A 24,985-nucleotide genomic window follows, 5' to 3' on the forward strand; every position below is an offset into this window, starting at 1 on the left:
TCTAAGTACTGTGTAGTTAAAGGCAATTGTATGTTACTTTCTCCCAAAGATCAGTCTAACAACTCAGTGATTTTTGTACTTACAGGAAACAATGAATTGCATTAATTTAATCATAAACGCAGTCACTTGGTTTTGATTAGAAACTAGTAACTGTTTTCCTGACTCCGTAGACTTTACACTACTTTGGCTAATATGATTCAGTTGGGGTGTGGAGGGAGGCCAAGTGTCCCTCTTGTGAAGTGTCCTAGGAGACCCACCCTTGTCCTCTGTGCTGGAAGTATGAAGGAATACTCAGAATCAATTAAGTGCCACTTGGGTTCTGAGTCCTGTCACACAGGGCCATGTCCACAGTTAGCAAAGATTTTAGGTAAGAGATGATCACCATTGGGAACCATTCCCCCCATCTCTGTGTAGCTTTGTTGTTTAAGTTAGCTGTCCATTACTTATCTACCATAAGCGTTTACTGACTTGTTCTCTCTCATCCTTAACCAAACCGATGAACTCTTCACAATCAAGGCTTGATAGTCTCTCTGTTTCCTGCACCCAGGTGAGGAAGGAAATGAAGCCACATCTGTGAAGCCACATCTCTGCTCGACACACTTGGAGCAAAAACAACTCTGGTGTCTGGTAGAGTTATCAGATATCTTCTGTGGTGTGGTGGCAATCCCAGGCACACACTTAATCGTCTGACTTCTCCAGTGTCAGTAATTGCCCATTCTCGCTACAAACATTGGCACTCGTGAGCCACTCTGATGAACAAAATTGGATCGGAGACTTTTTTTTTACCAGGCAGAATGAACGAAATGGAAGCCATGTATGTGACCCTGGGGTCTTCAGCCTGAGTGGTGAGTGGGCGCAGTTGGAGTTAGGGATGGGATATGGAGAGCATGTGGAGCTGTAGGAGAAGATCTTTATTGTTCTTTGAACTTTTAAATCTCTTCACACCCTGAAGGTCCATAACACAGGGAAGAAGAGCAAGGCTGACCCTGGAGAGGAGCTTTCTTTCCTTGTAATCCTTCCCAATCTCTCTCTCTCTCTTTCTCTCTCTCTCTCTCTCTCTCTCTCTCTCTCTCTCTCTTTCTCTCTCTCTCTCTCTCTCTCTCTCTCTCTCTCTCATACACACACACACACCTTCCTTCCTCTCTTCCTTTTTTCCCTCCCTCCCTCTCCATTCCTGACATAGCTGGAAAGTTACTATCTACCTTCACTGGTCATCATCAAGCTGAGCCGTCATCCCTGGGACCATGAATTTGCAGTCTCCTTCCTTTCCTGTTGTCAGGTACATGTGGGTGATGACCATACTGCGCCCCTATTTCCAGTGCAATTTGTTTTTATCACATCCAAAGTCATGAAGTCTCAACCACACCTGACTTGCTCCATGGTGATTGACGGTATCTGCGGCTCACCTCAACACTCTGGCTGTTTATCCAGTTCTTGTTTCCCTCTTTCGCAGCAAGCTGGAGCTCAGCTCTGCCTCTGAAAGGGGACCTTGCTGCCGGAGCACGGACAGGGGTGCTGTTTAGGAAAGGTTTCTCAGATGCCAAAGGCAGACGGACTCAGTTCCTCCAGCAGTGCTCTCTTGGACCCTGTCAACCTGTTATGACTTACAGATGCCAGGGTTTAAGACTTAATCACAGCAACTTGGCCGGAGCTCCTCTGCCTCTTTCTAGCTCCTGGCACAGTCACCTTATCCCTTGAAACTATTTCCCTCATCACTTGCACTAGAGTGCATTTTTCATTGAGAAAGAGCACCATTGTTCAAGCTGAAAGTCATTGTGGGCAGAGAATCAGATGCTGGCACCCATCTTTTTGTTCTTTATTTTATTGCACCCTCTGGCATCTGTTTATGGATCTGATTTGATATTTCTTGTCTCATATGGAGTCTTTTCACTGTGAGCTCAGGTCAGAGATAATGTCTAAGGCAATGTGTTTTGATGAGATTATTTGTCTGAATCAAAGGACACAATTAAGAGACAGGGGAAGAGGTAGAGGGGGCTGGAACACAGTGAGCACTTTAAATGGAGAGGAACAAAGCTCAAGAAAATTGTGTGAATTTAGGTACTAAAAAGTCTGGGTTTCTTCCAGGCTGTGGCTCATACCAGATCATTGACCTGGGACAAATAAACTCAACTCTTGTCATTTTTCCTTACCCCTCCCAATTCACGAACCATGAGTCTGCACTGCTGACCCCTTATGGTCAGAGGGAGCAAGGGAGGATGGTATGAGCCACCAGGGTAAGATGTCTAACCTGCTAAGAGCCAATAGAGCCTTCTGGGATAGCTGGGTAATTCTTCCAGTATGTGGGCAAGGGGGAATTATGGACCAAGGATGGGACATTATTTCTCAGTAACAGACCCTAAGGTACAGAAGAAAGAATGGCAACCTGGCTTCAGGAAAACAAATCTTCATTTCTGTTTCCCAATTTGAAGTCCTCATGTCTAATCGGGTTCAGTTTTACTTTGTCTAGACAGTGTTTCCCCAGATCTCTCTCTCTTTTTCTCTCTCTCTTTCTTTCTTTCCTCTTTCTCTCTCTCTCTCTCTTTCTTTCTTTCTTTCTTTCTTTCTTTCTTTCTTCCTTTCTTTCTTTCCTTCCTTCCTTCCTTCCTTCCTTCCCTCTCTCCTTCCTTCCCTCCCTCCCTCTTTCCTTCCTTCCTTCTTTCCTTCCTTCCTTCCTTCTTTCCTTCCTTCCTTCCTTCCTTCCTTCCTTTCTTTCTTTCTTTCTTTCTTTCTTTTTTCTTTCTTTCTTTCTTTCTTTCTTTCTTTCTTTCTTTCTTTCTTTCTTTCTTTCTTTCTTTCTTTCTTTCTTTCTTTCTTTCTTTCTTTCTTCCTGCCCTTCTTTCTTTCTTCTTTTTTCTCTTTTTCTCTACTCCTGGCTTATAGCTGGCTTAAATTCCTCAAATGCATACAGTCTAAAAGTTAAGTTTTCAATAAATATGGTTCTGTTTATTGTTATTGCTATCTATTTATCAACATCATCATTATTACTGGGATTCCTTCCAGGTTACCTTTCCATTTAGACTTACTTATTTACCCTTAAAATCATAAGAAAACTACTTTTATGACCTGTGACTATTTCTTTATATCCTTAAAACCATAAGACAACCATTAAATGACCATGAAGAAAACTTATGAAATACATTTGAATTTATTTATAGATTTACCAATGCATCTCAATCCTTGACTAATTAAAAATGAACAGTGTCTACATTATTGAGAAGAATGGTAGCTGGTGTTTTAAAGTAGCATGGAGGGAAGGAGCCATCTTTGCCTTCAAGGCTGTAATGGTCCAGATTATTACTCAGATAGCACCAGAAGCCTAGCTTAAGTGGAGGAGGTAAATTAAAGAGTCCTGGTAACAAAATCAGTAGGTTGTAGGATGATGTCCAGAATTCTAGGTACCACTTGATCTTCTGATATACTCCAAGCCCTTAGAGACTTGTATGAGCTGGTATTCAGCTCTTCAAATGTGTCTCTTACATGGGTCCAAATCCACGTGGAAGTTCTGATATCTTGAAAAACCTGAATTCTTTTCAGTACAATATTGACTAACAAATGCATGAAGTGTTGGTCATTGCCCAATGTAAGATAGTTATCATTAAATATGAAAGATCAAATGAATTAGTAAATGTAGGTAGCCACGCAAAAAATGGAATGAATATTTTAAACTAGCAACCGTTTTCCACCTTCGGCTTGTGAGATGCATGGGGCTTTGAAAGGTCGTATAATGTGCCTGAGGTTTCTAGGTCATGACTTCAAAATCACTTCACTCTGACACATCCAGAGAGTTCCATTCAGCAAACACTCTTTCAGTTGTGGGGCTTGAACTCTGGGCCTGGGCACTGTCCCTTAGCTCTTCAGCTCAAGGCTAGCACTCTACCACTTGAGCCACAGTGCCACTTCCGGTTTTCTGGTGGTTTATTGGAAATAAGAGTCTCAGGGATTTTCCTGCCCAGGCTGCCTTTGAATCGTGATCCTCAAATCTCAGCCTCCTATGAAGCTAGGATTAGAGGCGTGAGCCACCAATGCCTCAGCACTCTTAAAGCCACTCTCAGAAAATCTGGTGTGAAAGGTAGAGCTTTCTCAAGATGTTATCCATGGAAAGTTCACCAGCTCTGACCCATAGAAGGTGGAGAGGATGCTTTAGGGAGGAAGTGGCTGTTCTTTGGAGCAGGGGCTGGCAGACACCAGGGATATGTCCCAGCAATGCAATCTCTGAAGGAGCTGACTGGAGGCAAAAGCAATGATAGCTCTAATCTCCACGGAACATTAAATTTGATCCCCTGTCCCAGGCAGGTGGCGGGCTACAAAGCACCATTCAGCATCATTATGATTTACTTTGTGCTAGCTGCAAAGCACGTCCAAGGGACAGAATAGTTCTCTCATCTTGAGGATTTCTTCTTCAGTCATTTTATATTCAGAATAAGGTAGAGTGTGCCATTTTTGAAATAACTGGAGTATTTGCTATTTGAACATTTTAAGGTAAACTGGATTTTTGCATAGTCATAGACCAAAACATTACACCTATTTTCTTTAAATCACAAACCCTAAGTCTGTGTGTGTGTGTGTGTGTGTGTGTGTGTTTATGTGCTTGCATGGCACCAGTCTTAGATCTGAGCAGTGTCCATGAGCTGTTTTGCTTTAGACTAGTGCTCTACCATTTGAATAACATCTCTACTTCTGGCTTTTCTTTTTTTGTTAATTGGAGATAAGAATCTCCAGGGCTTTTCTGCTCAGGCTGGTTTCAAACCATGATCCTCAGATCTCAGCTTTCTGAATAGCTAGGATTACAAGCCTGAGCCACCAGGGCCCAGCCGGTCTTCTTGAATTCTCAGAAAACAATATGATTTTTTTTCACACTCCCTGTCAAGGGTTTATATATCAAAGAACCCTTAAATCTAGCTAATCAATAAATAAATTACATCCTTATCAATTCACTAGATGTAAGGGTCCTTTATGTATATACAGACAAACAGACAGACACACCCTATCTCTTTCTGTCTCTCTCTGTCTCTGTCTGTCTCTCTGTCTCTCTCTCTCTGTATTGGGACTTGTATTAGGGGCCACATAGTCTCACTTAGCGTTTGCACTCAGGCCAGAGCTGTGGCACTGGCGTCATATATACAGCGGTGGCTTTTTGCTGGCTATTTGAAGATGAGTCTCTCGTGTAGATTGCTTTCAGACCTTCAGCCCCAGATCACATCTTCCTGACTATCTAGGATTACAAACATGAGCCACTACAGCCCATCAGAATTCACTTTCTTTATGTTTTTACTTTGAGACATGTTCATGCTGAGTAGGCCAAACTAACCTTAAACTCAGTCCTCCCCCCTCAGCCTCCTGAATGACAGGAGTTAGTATGGCAGGAATTAGTACACCCTGGTTTTCCCCACATTTTTACATATAATATATTGTTTTCTGTAGTCAACTTGATGCATGCTAGCTCCCTTAAAATGTTTTTCCTCTTAACTAACTGTAAGGATGAATGCTTTAATTAATATCTTCTTATCTCCTCTCTTCTCCCAACTATCTTTAGCCTCTGGTAAAAACGATTAGGCTTTCTATTTCCAAAATTTTATCAATTCATATCAAAGGCACATGACTTATCTTTCATCAACAATTCTTGGTTTCTTTTGTAAGCTGTCTAAATATATCGCTGCAGAAACAAAAATGGATACTCTGATGCTCAGGTGAATTTCATAACAGGTTGGAATTGACAGGGATTGAAAGGCATTGTAGTGGAAAAGGAAACAAGTTAATATTTTGTGCATGTCAAATACAAGCCAACACTTTCAGGTCAAGGATGCTTTCTGCAAAGAAAATAATGACATCAAAGATGAACCCATCTCTAGGACAGGAAGGAGGATTCAGAAAAGGCTACGAGGTCATTTTATATGTTTGAATTTTAATGCTAGTACATTTGGAGGCCCCATTGTATTTGCGGGAATTAGGATGCCTCTTTGACATTAATACACTTTTCTAAATGAATTTTAAACTCTGAAATCCCCGTTTTGCACATAAATCCCAGGCTGGTTGAATACTTGCTATATATTCTAGTGGCACTTTCTTTACCATGAAAAATCGTCCTCTACGTCAATGAACTCTGCTTCTATTTTAAGTTTCCTGCCCCTGGGCCAATGTCTGCAATGTTCCCTCTCTGTCTAGGAAATTCTCTCTGAACTTGAAGGTTCTAATTCACATATCATCTTCCTTAGGCTCTGTCTCACTCCTTAGACCCTGCTGACACGCTGAATCCTCATTTTTCCATTCTTTACTACAGCCTTTCCCTTTATCACGATGGGTCACCTGACTGCTCATTATGCTCTCCTTGGTTACAAGCTCTTCGAGGGCCTGTATTTTATGTGGTCAGTCCAATGTTTAGTATTTCCCACATGACTGAATGAAAATACAAATAAGGTGATATAATTCAAGTGCGATGATATAATTACCACAGATGTTACCTAAAACCAAATGACTATATTTGCTACAAAATCAGATAATGTCTTTAAAAGTTATTTCTCCATAAGGTGACTCCTTCCAGGGTTGTTCCAAGAGATGTGAAGATTGGATGCTAACTATAGGAAAAATTGATTCTCATAAATTACTGAGAAGCAGAATTTTGAAAAAAAGATCATTTTTCTTTGTGTGTGTGTGTGTGTTGACCCTTGGACTTGAACTCAGGGTCTGGATTCTGTCCTTGTCTTTTTGTGCCCAAGGCTAGCACTCTGCCACTTGAGCCCCAGCTCTATTTCCGGCTTTTTGTCAGTGAATTGGAGATAATAGTCTTATAGATTTTGTGCCCTGGCTGGCTTCAAACTATGAACCTCAGATTTCAGCCTCCTGTGTAGCTGGGATTACAGGTGTGAGCTACTGTTGCTGGGGTGAAAGGTTATGCTTTAGACTCATACTTTTGCATCCATAATGAGTTGACATTTGCAGGATTAATGAAAAGGAAACTGTACATACTGCTACTGAGTTCCATAGTTTGGGTATAAATTATATTGCTTCTTCTTTATGAGATAGTTTGTAATGTAATTCATATTGATTATAAAACTTCACACAAAATATATAGCTAAAGACACAGTAAAATTAAAAGAGAGGAGTATCTTTACAAAGATGTCCTATTTATAGCAGTAACAAAAAGTCTTGATGGTGCAGTTAGTGGTAGATCATTTCCAGTGCCTTTACTCCAAAGTGGCACTCTAAGAACCAAAGTTAGCACAGGACAGTCTAGGAAAGCTGTATGATGTAATATCTATTGCAAGTTAGAAGAAAACCAATCCTTTCAGAGACACAGCTATCCCTAACTCTTGGGGTAGAATGTCCCTTGACTAGGCAGCCTTTGGTAGATTTCCTGAAAGCTAAAATCTTGCTGGTATGAGTTCAAATAAGAATCTAACTTCTTTAGGATGCTGAGAGCTGTTTCTCACGATTGTCCTGAGCACAGAGTCTGGACAGAAGAATGCAAGCAATACTGTAATGAAGAACGTAGATGCTTCTTCCACCTGTGAGAACCCCACTAGCTTTTCTGCAATTATAACATTAGCCCAGTAGGTTTGGACTCACCCATTGGGAAGTTAAGCTTAGTGGAAAATGGAAATGAAATTGAAGTATTACCTTCTTTAAAATTAGACTCAAAATTAAAGGGCACTACCACTGTTATTTATATGTACACTAGGATTTATACACCCTGGATTAATAATGATAACAATAATATTATATTACAACATTACCTCTAGGTATTTATAATGTACCACATATGGTGCTAACTGTATTGAAGCTCATTTACTTCTCACAGAGAACTAAGACTATGAGAGGGCACCATCATTCTTTCCTTCTCCCAAAGAAGGAGCAAAGTTCTCCTGTAAACCGAGGGAACAAGCAGTCATATTGCCAGACATACTTGTACTTATCTACTCATTTGTTGCTTTACATTCGCTAAGAGCCAGAGATAAATGGACACACAATCCATCCTCACATTATGGTAGAGATATAAACACATAAATAATCACAGTGTAACTATGTCATAAAAGTGATGCAAAGTGGTCAGGGAGAATGAGACAGGGCAAGGGTTACTCGCAGATATCCAAGACTGGACTAATAAAAGGAAGTTCTACTGTAGAAAGGAGATGGTGAAGAATAGATCATATGCTCTGGATATGATGGTTTAGCTCCATAGCAGTAGGACACAGACTAGAGGGCAGATTGAGAAAGGATAGAAGGACGAAATATATAAAAGAGGCCGAATCCTGAAGGTTTTTGACTGCCATGCAAAGGAATTGATATGTTCTTAGACCAAAGAATAGGGACCGGTTCTCTAATGGCTTTGAAGAGAGCTGATGTAAATATGTGTCCTTCTTATGAAAGTCATGTAATGGATGGCATGTATCCACTTCTCAAATTCATGTGCTGAAATCTGAACTATGAGGTTGATAGAATTGGGAATATGGGTTTTGGGCAAGTGATTAGGGCCCTCATCAGTGAGATTAATGGCCCTATCTAGAGGAATTAGAAAGCTTGTCTCTCAGCTTTATACCATGTGAAGATACAAGAGAAACCAACCATCTTTGAATCATAGAAGGAGCCCACTTCAGACTCAGTCTACTGGTGTCATGACGGTGTCTTTTCCAGCCTCATCCTTGTTTAAGCCATGGAATTAATATCTCTTTATAGCAACCTGAGCTAAGACAAATCATGCTGGCAGTGTGGCAGTGTAGTGGATGGCCTGGGGTTGGTGATATTAGAACCAAACATTGAGCTAGCATGGAAACTGAGAGTAGAAGGTGAGACTGAGGCCATGGGTTTGAGAGTGTTGGGAGCCTAGAACAGAGGTCAAGAGCATTTCCTGGGATGACCGTTAAAGTGGTACTGTTACTTCCTACCTGGGTGTTCTTGGGTAACAAGATTCCTCACCGAATTTCAGTTTTCACATATGTAGAATTGAGAACGTAAGGGAATCCATTTCATACTATCACTTTGAATATTGACATAGGACATCTTACAATATTGTACCCTAAGGTTCTCTAAGCAAAATACTTATAGCTAACATGAAGACAGTTATATGCTAGAGACATGTGAAAACAGAAAGAGAATGTTCTACCAATTATATTTGTTTTGTTTATGTATAGTTATGTATGTCTACTTCTATTTCATTGATCCTCTATAGGCAAGGTCACTTTTTCCTGGTTGTACATCCTAAGGCAAATGTAATTTTCTTGAAATGAAGCTCAGACCAAGAAAGCACAAAAATTGTTTTAGAATTTTAAACTTATACATGAATGAAAATGATCCTCCAATATTTGCAATTTTGTTTTAGTTCTTCTGAGGTCCTGTTGCTGTACAATGTAATGAACTTGAAGACAGAATGTTCCAGAATATGTCAAAGCATCAAAGGATTATCATATGTCACTGAATATGATGTCAGCCCTTTTTTCTTCTCACTATGTAATACTTTGTATTACATACTTAGAATCTAGGTAATTCTCAAAACCAGTGTTAAAAAGTTAATATATCTTCTTTTTAAATATGGCCATACCTTCTTAATACTTATACTTAACCATGTGCACAGAGGATTTTGTTAAGTTTAAAAAAAAGGTTTAAAATTTTGTATTAACTTCCTTCGTTTTAAACAATACATAGCTGAGAGTCACTTTACTCCTGACAGTCTGTTTGATTCCAATTGTCCTTCCTTATGAAGAATGCCTTGACTCCCAAATCTAAACTCTTGGTTTCATTGATAGATACTAGAGTTAGTTATGGCAAAGGTGTGGTGAAGGCAAAATTGACACATGCTTAGCAAAGATGTTCCACAAATGACTGGGTGTTCATATTTAAAACATAGAGAAATTTGTTATCCTTGCTTAAAGATGAAAGCTTTAAGTTCCCTGTGAAATCCATGATACAAATTCTGAGAGAAAAATTAATCTCTAGAGACTAGCAAAACTGCTTTCTTTACTGTCAGATCACAATATTAATGGGCCTTTATAACATCCGGTATGCTTTAACCTCAGCCAGTGTTAAATTCTTTTTCTTTTTCTGTCAGTCCTGGGCTTGAACTCAGGGTCTGGGCACTGTCCCTGAACCTCTTTGTGCTCAAGGCTAACACTCTACCACTTGAGCCACAGTGGCACTTCCAGTTTTTGAGAAGTTAATTGGAGATAAGAATCTCATAGGGGGCTGGGAAGGTGGCCCAGTGGTAGAGCGCTTGCCTTGCATGCCTGAGGCCCTGGGTTCGATTCCTCAGCACCACATAAGCAAAAAGAAAAAAGCCGGAAGTGGCGCTATAGCTCAAGTGGTAGAGTGCTAGCCTTGAGCTGAAGAGCTGAGAGACAGTGCCCAGGCCCAGAGTTCAGTCCCCACGACCGGACCCAAAAAGAGTCTCATAGGGACTTTTTGCCTGAGTTGGCTTCAAATCTCAGCCTCCTGAGTAGTTAGGATTACTGGCGTGAGTCACTGGTGTCCGGCTCAGTATTAAATTCTTACATGCATTATACATACACACAAATATGTATATATGTGTATATATATAATACATAAATACATTCACTAAAGCAGCTTGTAACATACTTACCCTTTTCATCTCACCCATCCCTTCCAACCTACCCCTTCCCTCACTCTTTTTAATTTTGTAGGCTATATACTGCATTTGTTACTCCATTCTTTCTCCTCTTCATTCATCTGCCCTCAACTTAACTCCATTCCAACTCCTTTCAAGTACCCATTTCATGGTGTTTATTTTGTTAACCTATGATTTTGCCTGTCTAAGGAAATGTGTTGTTCTCCTCTAAATCTACAGCATTTCAATTAATACATTTATATATACTTGCATACCATTGTATTACCTCAGTTAGTTCTACTATCATTAGTAATTCTAAGTAGGAATGACTAAAGTATGTTTCAAGCTGGTCCAAATACTTCCATTCTCATTTCCCTTTTTTTGCGCTGTTAGAGGGATATTTACAAAGCACCAATCTGACTTTGTAGCATTTCCCTTGGTGACCTCACTCAGTCTGTCATATGTAGAGAATACAATCTTCATACTTCTCTGGCCAGTATTTATTAGGTAAAACTTGACCCTGAACTATGGATATGTATATATATATATTTCTCTACATATATTTATGTATATATCTATACATGTATACATATATTTATACATCAATATCTATATATTTATTTATATATCTCTCTATATTTATTTCCCTCTATATATTTCTCTCTGTGTGTGTGTATACGATATCCATTCCATAATTCACCTTGACAGTTTAAGAGTGTCCTAACTCCTCCCAAGCAAGACAAGGCTCTTTGGTTTCCTCTTCAATATCCTCCTTTACTCTTGCCCATCAGAATATCCCATCTGTTCACTTGATGCCTTCGCTCTTAAAAGGATCAGATTCATATTTTTAGAGGAACTGCAGTGTGAACTTTCTAAATGACATCCTCAAGAATCAGGGTAACTCTGGGCAGTCTGACAGTGGGCACTCTGGGTTTGTGTTCTTTATGTTACACAGACCCCTTTGCATGTTCCCTGAAAGTTCCTATAGCACCTGTGTGACAAATATTGACTGCTTATGTAGGGCCAGTTTTTCAGATCAAAGAAGCACAAATTCAGGCTCTATTTAGTTATCTTATAAAAGTTGATTCTTCAGGGCCCCAAAATTTTAAATTAATTCTCTCTTGTTTGGGATCTATAATTCCACCTTATCTACTAGTTAACTATAGAACATTAGGAAGCTTCTAAGCTTCTTGAAATGAAGATTCCTACACTAAAAAAAGTCATGCATATAGTAGATAGCCCAACCACTACAGCAATAGAAAAATCTAGAAAGAACTAGATAACTCAAGATACAATCCCTTTGCTTCTTCAGGGCAAGAATTATATCTATTTGCTTACCATTAACTTCCCAAATACCTTTTTTGCAGTTATACTTTCTGAAGAAGCACAACAAAATATGCGAAATGACAGTTGGAGAGTGTCTGATTTAATATATGATATCGACAATTTGTTTTAACAGAAAGAATCCAGAATTGAGAAGCAGAAGGTAGAAATCTTGTAGCAATATAACCCAGAAATTTGTGACTCAAATTTATAACTCAGATGTGTGGAGAGGGTGTGGTTATGTCATCTCAAAGGTATCCTAGGAGATCTCGGAATGCATAATTTAACAGGAACCAACCCTGGGTGTTTTGACTTGTTCTATGGTTTTGTTTGTCTTTGTTTACACCTTACTTCTCTCAGTCACTTGACCAGTTCGGTGAGGTGGATAATATTCTCTCCATCCACAAATATTGAGGTTCAGTGAGGTTTCCTAGGGAAAAAATGAGTATGATGTGTCCCAGCTGAGATTGGAAACCAGGATTACGTGTGTGGAGATTATAATCCACCTTGCACTGGACCAAACGCCCCTTCTGAGTCTCTAGTACTAGTGATGCAGATCACATGCGAGGGGCACAGGTTCCGCAGGTGATGGCCTCACTTCCTCTGCACCAAGTGCTTACAACGCCAGCAGAGATGCTATGCTCCACGGAAGAAAACACTAATCAATTAGAAAGAAGAAAGATAGTAATTAGCTGCACGCTCCTATTCGGTTTTCAATAAATATAATCTGTCCAATAATTGAGTAGCATTTACTAATGATCACACAACGTGTCTTTGGTAATAGGCTTGCCTTCCATTAGTGAACTAGCATGAGATTTTATGTGTAGTTCTAAAAAAATAAGTAAGCATTATTAGCATTTGCTTCAGTGCACAGATTACATGGTTCCTTGATTTTGCTACTGACAAGCAGTAAATTGCTCAGTTGTGTATGGCTACTTAAAACATATTTAATCTATTGTTAATTCCATGGAGAATATTACTTCCTACTCCCAGTCCCCTCAACCACTGTGGACAATGTGCATGGACTCAGAGACCTAACATAAAAACACAATCTGTGACAATAAATCATAATGGATTAATCACATTCTCTGTTGACATTTATTTATTTGCAAATAATGTTTGTTTGGTTGATTTTTCTTCTGAAAGAGTTTTCTGTTAGACTCCATTTATGGCAAGAAGACCTAACTTGGATTTTAGCTGCAAAATTATGCTATCTACTTACTTGGGAAAGGCACTAAATTGCTACTTGGGTTAAATTTTCATTCATTCTTTTCTCTGTGTAGTTCAACAAATATTGCTGCTGTTCTCTATGGAACAAAGCAGGGCATAATGATTTAAAAAAACTTGGATGGTTAAACAAATGTAATTGGTTGGATTTGAAGTGATAGATGCAGGAATTATACTGAGAGAAAATCAAAAAGTCAAGAAATATGCCATTTGCAAATTTATATAAAATCAATTCAAATATAGGACAATCTTAATTGCTGAGAATTAATACACACACACACACACACACACACACACACACACACACACACATATAACATTAGGACAAAATAACTTGTTCCAAGTCTACTATTTATTCATCTTCCTTTTGGCCTTGACTATGACACAAGGCAGATGCAAACTGCCCTGTAGTTAAAAGAAAGCAGGATGATGTGTTGGGATGAACTTGTGTCACTGAATGACAATCTGAGGGAGGAGAATTTTGCCTTCAGTCTGGACTGCACTGTGACTTGGGAGGAAGATAAAATGTGACTTTTACTGGCTAGAGTGAATAGGCAGTGTCTGAGTGTTTTGAAATGCTCCTATGATTTTTGTATCACGTAAGGATTGTCTTTCTATAAGTTGTTTTAAATTTTTCCACACATCTCTGTGTTACATTATCACAGCTCATTCCTTCTGATTCTCAAACACCATTGTGAAGGAATATTTGGAGAAAGACTGTGTTAGTTTCCCAAGGAATTCAGGAGACAGAATAAAAGCACTCATGATACAGCGAACTATTTCCAAATTCACCCGTGGGTAAATTTCAATAGGGTTGAAAATGAATGTGCACTTTCTGCTTTTTGAGGGAGGTGCTGTTATATAAAATGTGAATCAAAGTGTGAGCGAGAGTGAGGCTAAGACACTTGAAGCAGAAAGTTCTAGACAGTAATGCAATTCAGAGTAGCAGCATAACAATGGTGCTAATGATGGTAATGATAATAGTAATAATAATAATAACAGCACCCACATTTTGAGTGTCATCATGACACTGGGTCTTTGCTTCATATTCATTATCTTTGCAAAGCATCTGTAAGATGCAAATATTCCAGTTTTGAGATGAGAAAAATGAAGCCCCAAGAGGTGAGGTATTTTACCCAAAGTTAGACAAAAGGAAAATTTAACTACACAAATAATTTTGCTCCAAAATATGAACACTTTTGTGCAGGAATAGTTAACATGGCTGGTGTGACTTTGCTGTCCATGAAAAGATTTACTTCCATAGATTGACGTTAGTTAATTTTTGAGAACTTAGACTCTGGAAGAGTATCTAACATTCTCTGATAAGAACAGCTCACTGTACATAACTTATGCATAGAGCACCTTTTATGTTAAACACCCAACTGGTTCCTTGAGTGTCTGAAACTGAGGTACATGCTAAGCAAAGGATAAATTTTATGCTCTAAAACATTTCAAGATTTTTTTCATGATCACTCATGGCAAGGAGAATGAAGCATATTTTGTTGACTCCATTAATAAAAGATGCTTGGAAGCCTGCACTAGGTTTCTTCCAAATATTACCTTATGCAGATTCTCTATTCACTTTGTAGATTTGCTTTGTACTCCTTGTTGCAAAAGTCCTATGAATGAGACTGTATACTAAATCCCATTTATCTTCTAAAATGTGACATCTAGGCTAATCCCGGAAACATTGACATAGCTTTCTTTCATACCACGTTCTCATTTGAAGGAAGCAGAGTTTTTATTCCCTTTCTGAGCATATAGGACTATATTTTTTCGCTTAGTTTTCCTTGAAATCAGATGGCACCAAGTGACTGATTGATTGGTGACCACTGGAATGGCATAGGAGGCTATCTGCCCTGCTGGATAAACCTACCAAATGCCTGTCTAATCTTCCTCACTTTTTCATTTCTTTCCATCTCATATGACAAACTGCAAATGATGCAGTGATGGAGGTTGATACTACAGGAATACTGTAAGAATTGAACTGCTTGAAGGAAGAGTGTGCCCCAAATTCTGTTTGAATGGAGTCTTCACTCTGTCACCAATGAAACTCATGGGATTAGGATAGAACGCATACGCACATTTTTGTTGTCAGAACACACTGAAGCTCTGGTACTTAGTGTTGGAGCAGAGAGCCTTCTCTGAGGTATAAAGTGATGTGATATATAATAAAATTATATATGTGAATAAAAATAGCAGTTATAATGATAAAGAATATAACCTCTATCAAAGTGGGATGAGAAATATGTTATAGGTAAGACAACCCAGAAACATCTAACAAATACAAACTATTCCTAACATGAACTGATTCTTAGGAAAACAGATTGCAAGATGACATCACAGAGGCTTCATTTTGAACATCATAACTTGTGTCCTTGAAAGAAGTAGAAAAAGAAAAAAAAGTGGTCTAAGATCTATCCATGATGCTCAAAATCAAAGATATTATGCAAACAATTTAATAGTTATCTTTTCCTATGTGGATATTCTTGTTTATTAACTTGGGAAATCTTCTTGAAAATGTTCAAATAGGCTAAGCCACCTGGCCAAGTTAGTGAATGGTAGATGGAAGGTTTAAATCAGGAAAGTATTTGTGCTCTATATATTCATGACTGTCAGAAGGCAAACCACATGACCTGGTCAGACCTATGGACAATTTTCTCTCCTCTGCTCCTTGGAAGTCTCACAGAGACTCTGGTGCAGTCTGTTTTTACACATTGCTTGTAAAGTACGTGAGTAAGACTTTGCACTTAAGGAAGATCTTTCATCTGAGTCATTGGAGAGCTGAACAAAAAAACAGTTATTATCTACCCTCCTTCATACCGGAAGGGCTGATCCTAACCTCTAATGTGCTGACAGGGAGACAGAACTTGTACAGGTGAAGTGATTTTGTGAAAGTCACACAATCAGTCTGTGATGGCCTTTTCCAAAAAACACCCCTGAAAAATCATGACAAATAAAGCAATTGTCTCATATGATTAGCATTGCCTTCTATCATTAACACTGTTTCCCTCTGTTCTCACTACTACATCATACTCTACAATGTTCTCCCTCGTCACCATAAGTGGGATGGAGTGCTCTTTATGCAAATGCACTTTGTCAAAAATGTAGATCCCTGTAATTTCAACCACAGTTTCTTCTTCTATTTTTTAAGGTCTTAGTGTAGAAGTTCCCAAATGCTTTGAATGGGGTTGAAAAGGCTCATCAAGAAACTCTCATCTCCTGCTGCCTCCTTTGGCTACATCAAAACTCTTGCAATAATCAAGGTTAAAAAAAGAATTTGTGAGATCCACAGGAAGATGCCTGGATTAAGCCAAAACGCCAAAGATGGAGACAAACTGTGTTAGAGATGTGACTCTAGCAGTTGACAAGGACTTTGTTAGGCAGAGACTGCTGGCTGTTTACAAACCCAATAGGAATGACTCTAACTATGACTGGTAACTCTAAGAAGTCCTCACTTTGAGTGTTGAGGTATGCAAATATGATGGGTGAGAACAAAAAATAAAATACCTAGGAATTAACTAAAGAAGTGAAGGACTTATAATATGAAAACTTTGAAAACCTGAAAAAGGAAATTAAAGCAGAACTAAGGAAGTAGTAAAACCTCCCATGCTCCTGGATAGAGAGGATTAACATCGTAAAAATGGCAATACTGCCAAAGGCTATCTACAAATTCATTGTGATACCTATCAATATCCCAACCTCATTCTTCAGTGAAATAGAAGCAATCCATTTTGTTCATATGGAACAATAAAAGACTCAGAGTAGCAAAATTAATCCTTAGCAGAAAGAACAGTGCTGGAGGAATAACAATATCAGACTTCAAACTCTACTACAAGGCTATAGTAATCAAAACAGCTTGGTTCTGGCACAAAAACAGACCTGAGGACCAATGGAATAGAACTAAAAACCCAGAAATTAACCTGCAGGCCTATAGTCACCTACTCTTCAATAAGGGAGCAAAAAAATAGAATGGAAGAAAGACAGCCTCTTCAGTAAATGATGCTGGAAAAAATGGTTAAACACCTGTAGAAAACTAAAGCTAGATCCTTATATATCATCCTTCACTATAATCAACTCCAAATGGATGAAAGACCTCAAAGTCAAAGTGGACACCCTGAAAACATTACAGGAAAGAATAGGAGAAACTCTAGGGTTCCTTGGCACAGGCCAACATTTTCTTAATAAAGACCCAGAAACACAACAAATCAAAGAAATGGGAAACAAATGGAACTGCATGAAATTGCAGAGTTTCTGCATGGCAAAGGACATAGCTAGCAAGATCAATAGAAAGCCCATGGATTGGGAGAAGATCTATACAATAGACAATGGCCTCATATCTAAAATATACTTAGAACTCAAAAATTAAATCCTGTAAAAACAAATCCTCAAAGAAACAACTGCCCCATTGATAAATGGACTAAAGACTTAGAACAAAACTTCTCTGAAGAGGAAATAAGAATGGCCAATAGACACATGAAGAAATGCTCAATTACTCTGGCCATAAAAGAAATGCAAATCAAAACAACATTGAGATTCCACCTCACCCCAGTTAGTATGACTATAATCAAGAAATGTAATAACAACAGATGCTGGAGGGGATGTGGCCAAAAGGGAATCCTACTGCATTGTTGGTGGGAGTGTGAACTTGTTCAACCACCTTGGAAAGTAGTATGGAGGTTCCTCAAAAGACTCCACAAAGAGCTCCCCTATGACCCAGCAATCCCACTTCTGGACATTTACCCAAATGATCACAAATAAAGCCATACTAAAGCTACCAGCACAACTATGATTATCTCAGCATTATTCACCATAGCTAAGATATGGAACCAACCCAGATGCCCCTCAGTAGATGAATGGATCAAAAAATGTGATATTATATATATATATATATATATATATATATATATATATATATATATATATATGAATTCTATGCTTGCATCAGAAAGAATGACACCATCCCATTTGTTGGGAAATGGAAAGACTTGGAAAAGAATCATATTAAGTGAAGTAAGACAGTCCCAACAACAGGGGATATACCATAGGAGGAAAAACACAAAGGAAACAAAAAAAGAAATCACATAGTACATTTAAAACAGTAACAATAAAGACAGATCTCTTATGTCCATATCTTGGGGTCCATTTCACTTGGTATCATCATATATGGACATATGTACATAGCTTTTGAGCTTTTCAGCTCATCTGATAAGATTAGCCATTATGTATACTAATTATTGCAAATAAGGAAAACCATGGGACAGCACTGTTCTTTCTGCTAAGGATTAATTTTGCTATTCTGAGTCTTTTATCGTTCCATATGAACAATATGGATTGCTTCTATTTCACTGAAGAATGAGGTTGGGATATTGATAGGTATCACAATGAATTTGTAGATACTCCCTGTTGTCACTGTACTTGATTTTGGTACCCTGCATCTTGGCTATACACTTGTCTAATCTGGGAAGGGGAAGGGGAATAACAAAACGCTGAAACAAGGACACAGGATGACCCACTGCAACAATGATACCCACAGGACTGTAAATTGGAAAGGAACTTTGCAACTTTGGCTGGGGGTGGGGTGGGTGCGGAGGAGTGGGGGAGGTGGAGGAGGGAAGGGATAGGGGGGCAACTATGATCTACAAGTAATGCACTCATGGCCTTACTCATGTCACTGTGACCCCTCTGAACAGCATCTTTACGATAAAACAAAATTTTCAAAAAGGTGATGGATGGCATGATCGGTCCATGGTTATGTTACCTTTTATATGAGATTGTGCCTTCACATTTAGAAGTGAGCAACCATGTTACAAGAATATCTGTGAAATGGTTCCATGGCTAGGGACTACCAGCAGCTGTTTAGAGCTGAATTATCTCTGTTTGATAAGCAGCAATGAACTGGAATCTCAAGTGTACCATCATCAAAGTGTCAGAGTCTGCCAACAACCATATGAGCTTGGAAGATGACCAGGGATCCAGAAAGAAATGCAGACCAACCAACAATCTGATTGTATCATTGTGAGAAACCAGGAAACCTACTTCTATCATTTACAGCTTCCTGGTCTTCCACACTGATATAATGTATACATTTTTAAGCCACTAAGTAAGTGCATGATAATCAAATATCTTCCATTTTCACTGAAAATGATATTTAACAACATTTTGTAGGCAAAAAGGATGCCTTAATAGATTTCAATCTAATGAATGCTTTTTGTAATCTCTTACAACTGAAAGAAGTGAAAAATAAGATTGCTGGGAAAAATCTCTGAAGGAAAAGAAACAGGCATCCTAAGTATAGAAGTCTACCTACTTGAATATGCTACTCATCCTATGCTTTCAAAAATAGGCATCATTATTAAAAAAAGGAAACAGCATGGACCTTATCTTATTAAAAGTTAATTTTCCTGCATAACATTCGTAATTGCCTAGTGCTTTAAAGGGGCAAAAAGCCATATTATTCATCAGAGAAGGAAGATAGATAGATAGATAGATAGATAGATAGATAGATAGATAGATAGATAGATAGATAGATGATAGATGATGACCAAGGTTGGTTTTTCTCCAATGTAGCCTAGACTGAACTCATTGAAAATCATCCAATATGAGATCTATTATTTCCACTATTTCCACTCAGTCTTGGTCCATAACTAAGTCACCCAAGACCTCATGAGGTTCCAATGCCACCCAGTCTAGTCAGGGGTATTTGACATTTTAGGGTTTATCATAACTATATCAACTCATTTTGTGAGAGAAACATCCTTTCAGATTCTTATATTTAGTTCCGTGGGTCTCAGTCTTGGCTGCACATCATAATTACTCAAAAAGCTTTATAAATCCTGATGCTCAGGCTTTTTCCCAGAGCAATTACATCAGAATCATCAAGCATGGTACCCAACTATTTGTAATGTTTAAAGCTCCCCAGATGATTGCAACGTGCAGTGAAATTTGAAACTGCTGATCTGTAGATAATATTTTTGATCATCCTGTATTCTTTCTAGTACATAATTACGCCGTCCAATACCCAAGATGCCTCCTGGGAGCTATGGAGGACAACGATGACTGTCCCACATTTTTGATGAAGCACACAACTTCACTTGGGGCCGTGCTCTGTAAAATCTCCCCCTTTTCATTGAACTTCATGTTCTTTTTTTTTTGTATAGAGACAAAGACACAAAGCCTATGGGGCACTGAGTCAGAAGAGCTGTCAAAGAAAGAAGATATGGAACCCAGTGTTAGTGACACCCAAGGCTGTGATGCCCAGTGTGCCAGGGATAGTTAAGGGGTGGTCCCTGGGCCAGCAGCAGCAGCACGTTGGAACTTAAATGCACATTCTAAGCTCAAGTAAGTGATTCAGAGACACAGGAGCTATGGAGAAACGTCAGGCTTCATGATTCTCCACCACTGCCTTGTCTCTAGATAAGCTGTCCAATGTTGGAAACTTAGCTCAATGCGCAACAAGAGAAGCAGCAACCTACAGGTGATACAAGGAATACGCTGGATGAGGGGAGGCGAAATCTGCTGTCACCCTTCTTCCCTTTCCCCCCTTTCCTATCTGTATTAACGACGTATTGAAGATCAGAAGGAATCTGTCAATGGGCAACTCTGGTGAGCTTTATTTGCATGAGTGTCTAGAAAGTTGGGTTGCTCATGATTCTTTTAATCACAATACAAAGAGTTTGACATAGCTTCTTTAAGAATGAGTATATCAGCTGTTTCCATGGAAATAGTACTTTGCTTTCCAGTGTTCTAAAAAATTGGCCTTCACAACCAAGAGCAGTTGGTTTGATGGAAGACATCTTAGTAAAACATGAATGTGGATGACCCGCTTTGGTGTGCCACTGCTGTGTTTTAGGGCACATTTGTTAGTGCTGCATGTCTGACTAGGGTAACTTAAAAATCAAAGGGCCATTCTAATTTGGCATTTATTAGCAATTTTTGTGCAAGTTAAATTCTTTGTTTTTAAGAAGTATGTAAAATGTGCTTTAGATGCATTCAGGTCTGATGGAAATTTATCTCAGGGAGTGTTATTGGATGGGGGAGAAAAATAGAATTGGGAGAGAGAATAGAAATATATAGAAAGAAGAAGACTGGGATATATCTGAAAGTACCAGAGACAAGCCTTATTTGCAATAACTAGTATATGTCTGAGTCAACCAGAAAAGGTCAGATAAGTTGATGTTAGGGGAGTGAACCCCAAGATAAGTATTCAAATGTTTTTTTTTTCCTTTCATGCAATGGTTTCTAACATATTTACAAGATGATTTCTATGTTGCTTTGTATGTCCCTCCCCCAGGATATAACCCCTGCTTTCACTGTATTTGATGTTGGTATAATTTGTGGAAGGGAAGGGAAAAAACAGATAGTTTAACGAGGGATACGGGTGGACCCTTCGCAACGATGGGATGTACAAGTCATTATGTCAAAAAACGAACTTTACAACTTTGGTGGAGGGGGGAGGTTTGGGTGGGGGAGAGGGGAAGTATGGGAAGGGATGGGAAGGGGAAACAAAGAGGAGGCAACAATGCTTGATAAGAAATGTACTCGTTATCTTGCCCATGTAATTGTAACTCCTCTGTACTGTATTCTCACAATAAAAAATAAAAAAATAAATAGCAAAAAAAGAATTAAATGAAAGAAAGAGATAAGGAGAGTTAAGAAATACAGATAGGGTCAAAGAAGAAAAGGTACAAAAAAGAAGAGGAGAGAATGTATGGACAAGGGAAAATAAAATCAAACAATGAATGCAGACTTTGGAGCCTGGTAATGTATTGTGAAGTATCACTCGAATAAGACATGCTACAGAGATGCTACCTCCAAAGGTTAATGATGGCAGTAATCATGATTCCAATTTATAACCAACAGGATGAAGTACAGCAAGATCTCAGACAGAGAGACCCACAGTGACAGCAGAGGAATAATAACATAACCCCAGGGAGGAACACAGGGATGTTGGAGGTTAAAGTGTAAGAAAGACAAACAACCCTGCTTATGACGTGATGACTGAACTGAAAAGAAGCAGTTAGATGAGCCTCAAATTTTGATGTGAATACATGCAAATGGTTATTCTGTGACTGGGCCTCTCCTACCATCTACTTTAGCTAATGTTGGTCTCTTTTTATTTATTTTCTCTTCCCATCATTGCTGCTAAATATTGTCCTTCTGCCAGTGGTCAGTGTACCTATTCCTTTCTGAGGTCGGTAAGCTACAATGGAAGAGACAATACTCAATCTCCAAACAAGTTATCAAAGCCTTTTCCTCTTTATGTATTGCTCTGGTTAGGATATGAGGCAGCCTTCCCCCCAAGACTCCTGTGTTGAAGGCCTGGGTTCCAGCAAATGACACTAATGAGATATGGTTGGATTGTAAGAGTGATCACTTCATCAATGGGCAATCCATTGATAAGCTCATGTCTAATGGACTATTAGAGGGTCGGGCTGGGATGGAGGAAGTATGTGACTAGCATTATGCCTTGAAAGACAGCATCCTTTCCCTGGCCTCTCTGTGTCCAGTATTGTATAAGGTGAAAATCTTTGCTCAACCATAGTCCTCTGCTGTGATGTGCTGCTTCATTCAAAGCCCAGAAGCAATAGTGCCATGTTCTGAAACCTCAAAAACTGGGAAACCAAAAAAATCTTTTCTCCTTTAAGCTGCTCTTCCCAGGTATTTTTCCCAGTGGTAGAGAAAGCTAACTAATACATGCAAATGTTATAGATCAATATATCAATTTATATAATATATAATCATCTTGGTCAGTCCGTATCAAGATTCTTTTATTCCTTGATGGAACTGGGGTTTGAATTTAGGGGCTTGCATTTCTTAGGTAGTTGTTCTACCACTTGAACCATGCCAGGTTTCTTCAAGATTCCTTTTAAGGAGTTCCAGTGCTCAAGTATGTGATGAGCTACCATGTCCACTATAATTTACCCTGTCCTAGTGAGCCAACACAGAGCCTGAGCATCTGCATTAGCCTGAAGTTGGAGAATGATATGAGGAAGCTATTTTACATAACATGGGAAAAAGTTTAAAAGATCCAGAGCAGCAAGAAGCTGAAGACAAGACACAGGATGAAGACAGATGACATACAGTTAGGGATATAATATAAGACTGTGTATAATGTGAACCATGAAGGCCTAGAAAATATTCTGACAAAACAGGTGGTATGGCAAGTTCTCCAGATAAACCTTTGTTATAGAGATCAAAGATGATTCAAAGCTTCCATCAGGTATGGAAGGCTAGACAAAGGCAGCAGTTGAGAGGCAGATTTGCAGAAGGTTTTGGACACAATGCATTTTGGTATGACATGGCATTTGGGGTGAGTTTTGGGAAGGGTCAAAGCAATGCAATTTGGATTTCCAGAATCATCTGTCAATACCAATTTTGTTTACATGCACACACATATACACACACTATACATAAGCATGTATATGGTTCCTATGCAATTTGACACAAAAATATTTGAAATTGTTTTGATTTTTTGAAACAGAGTCTTTCAATATTCCTGCCTCTCCTTCCCAAGTTCAGGGATGACAAGGGATAAGCTACCATGCCTGGCAACATTTAATACCTTTAAGTATAGGTTATCCTCAGATAGATTCATAATAAGAATTCATAGTAGGCTTTTCATAGTAAGATTTCAGATCATAAGCTCTTTGATCTGTATCTTCTCCAGTGTTTGAAAACTGTATCTAGCTGTATATAAAGCATATAACTGTTATTCAGAAAACATGTGTGGCTGATACATTGTTGAGACCCCTTCCTTGACTCCCATTCCCTTGTATGCACAGGCTCTCAATTCTCTTGAACACCATCCATCCAGGAAAGAGGCCACGTGCATACTGAGACAATGAGAACCAGACTCTGTGACTGTCTACCAATCTCTGTGATTCCCACCTTTGGCAGCGTGGTTCTCTACTAACAATAAAGATTATAACAAAATGTATCCACTGCTAGAAATGGAGTTGCTCGATGAAGCACCAACTGATAGTTGAGAAATGAAGAGATATTTGAAATGATGTCATTACAGCTGAGGAAGACAATACTGTTAACTAAACTTAAACCAAGTCAACCTTTCTTTGTAAGCACCCATCTTGGTGCCATGGCAGCTTCACTGGACTAGTATCTCACATCTAAGCGAATCGAACTCTCTGTGGAAAATGACTTTTCACCTCAGGAAGGATCCGTGAACAATGCATGAAGGGTAAAGCTCTTGCGAGATAATGTGCTTCCCCTCCATGCCCGTCATTTCTCCATGCTCCTCTGAGAACAGGGTGAAAGGGAGATCAACATAGAGAATGCTCACGTTCTTAAATCCTCTGTAAAGAATCTGCAGCTCCTTCTTGGTGAATTTGCTCTGGGCTTCCAGCAGCTCCAGGGCCTCAGGCCGATGCCTGACTGTGGCCATCTCCAGTTCATCTTCCACACTATCTGTGGAGGGAAACCAGAAAGACCCTTTAGGCCGGCTGATGCTAACCAGCTCTCATAATAAGCAATCCAAGAAAATGAGACAAAATGGTTGCTTGTTAGATATCTGAAATTCATGCCTAGAGGAAGGGTCCTATACTACCAATAATCACCTTTTCACTCCTCAGCGTTCATAGTATTAGGCTGAGACACCTCTCTATGAATGATTATGTTTTTGCACATTTTGGTTATCATATACAACTGAAGTTTTAATATTCACATTCATTTACAGTTATATTTTAACAGTTTGCAAAGTAAAATAAACCCAGCAATCCAATCTGAAATTTGCACACCAACACCAAGATCAAGTTATCTAATTGGAATTGTTTTTAAACAGTCAGCATCTTCATCTTTTTTTTTTTTAATTGTGCAACTATGAGAATCCTATCTGCTCTTTCCCGTGGGGCTTTGAACAACCTGTTC

The 24,985-nt window shown here is 38.9% G+C and overlaps 1 protein-coding gene across 3 annotated transcripts in view; it reads right to left on the reverse strand.

Annotated features, from left to right (window-relative positions):
• Positions 1-24,985, reverse strand: part of Kcnip4 (potassium voltage-gated channel interacting protein 4) — a 901,081-nt gene that overhangs the window by 48,384 nt on the left and 827,712 nt on the right. For all 3 annotated transcript variants that reach the window (XM_042674747.1, XM_042674749.1, XM_042674748.1), the window contains one exon: positions 24,402-24,526. In XM_042674747.1, coding sequence (XP_042530681.1) covers positions 24,402-24,526 — 125 coding nt within the window. The remainder of the gene's footprint in view (positions 1-24,401; positions 24,527-24,985) is intronic.

Source organism: Dipodomys spectabilis, unplaced genomic scaffold (genome assembly GCF_019054845.1).
Source record: "Dipodomys spectabilis isolate Male_0828 unplaced genomic scaffold, ASM1905484v1 ptg000021l, whole genome shotgun sequence".
NCBI classification, from domain to species: domain Eukaryota; kingdom Metazoa; phylum Chordata; class Mammalia; order Rodentia; family Heteromyidae; genus Dipodomys; species Dipodomys spectabilis.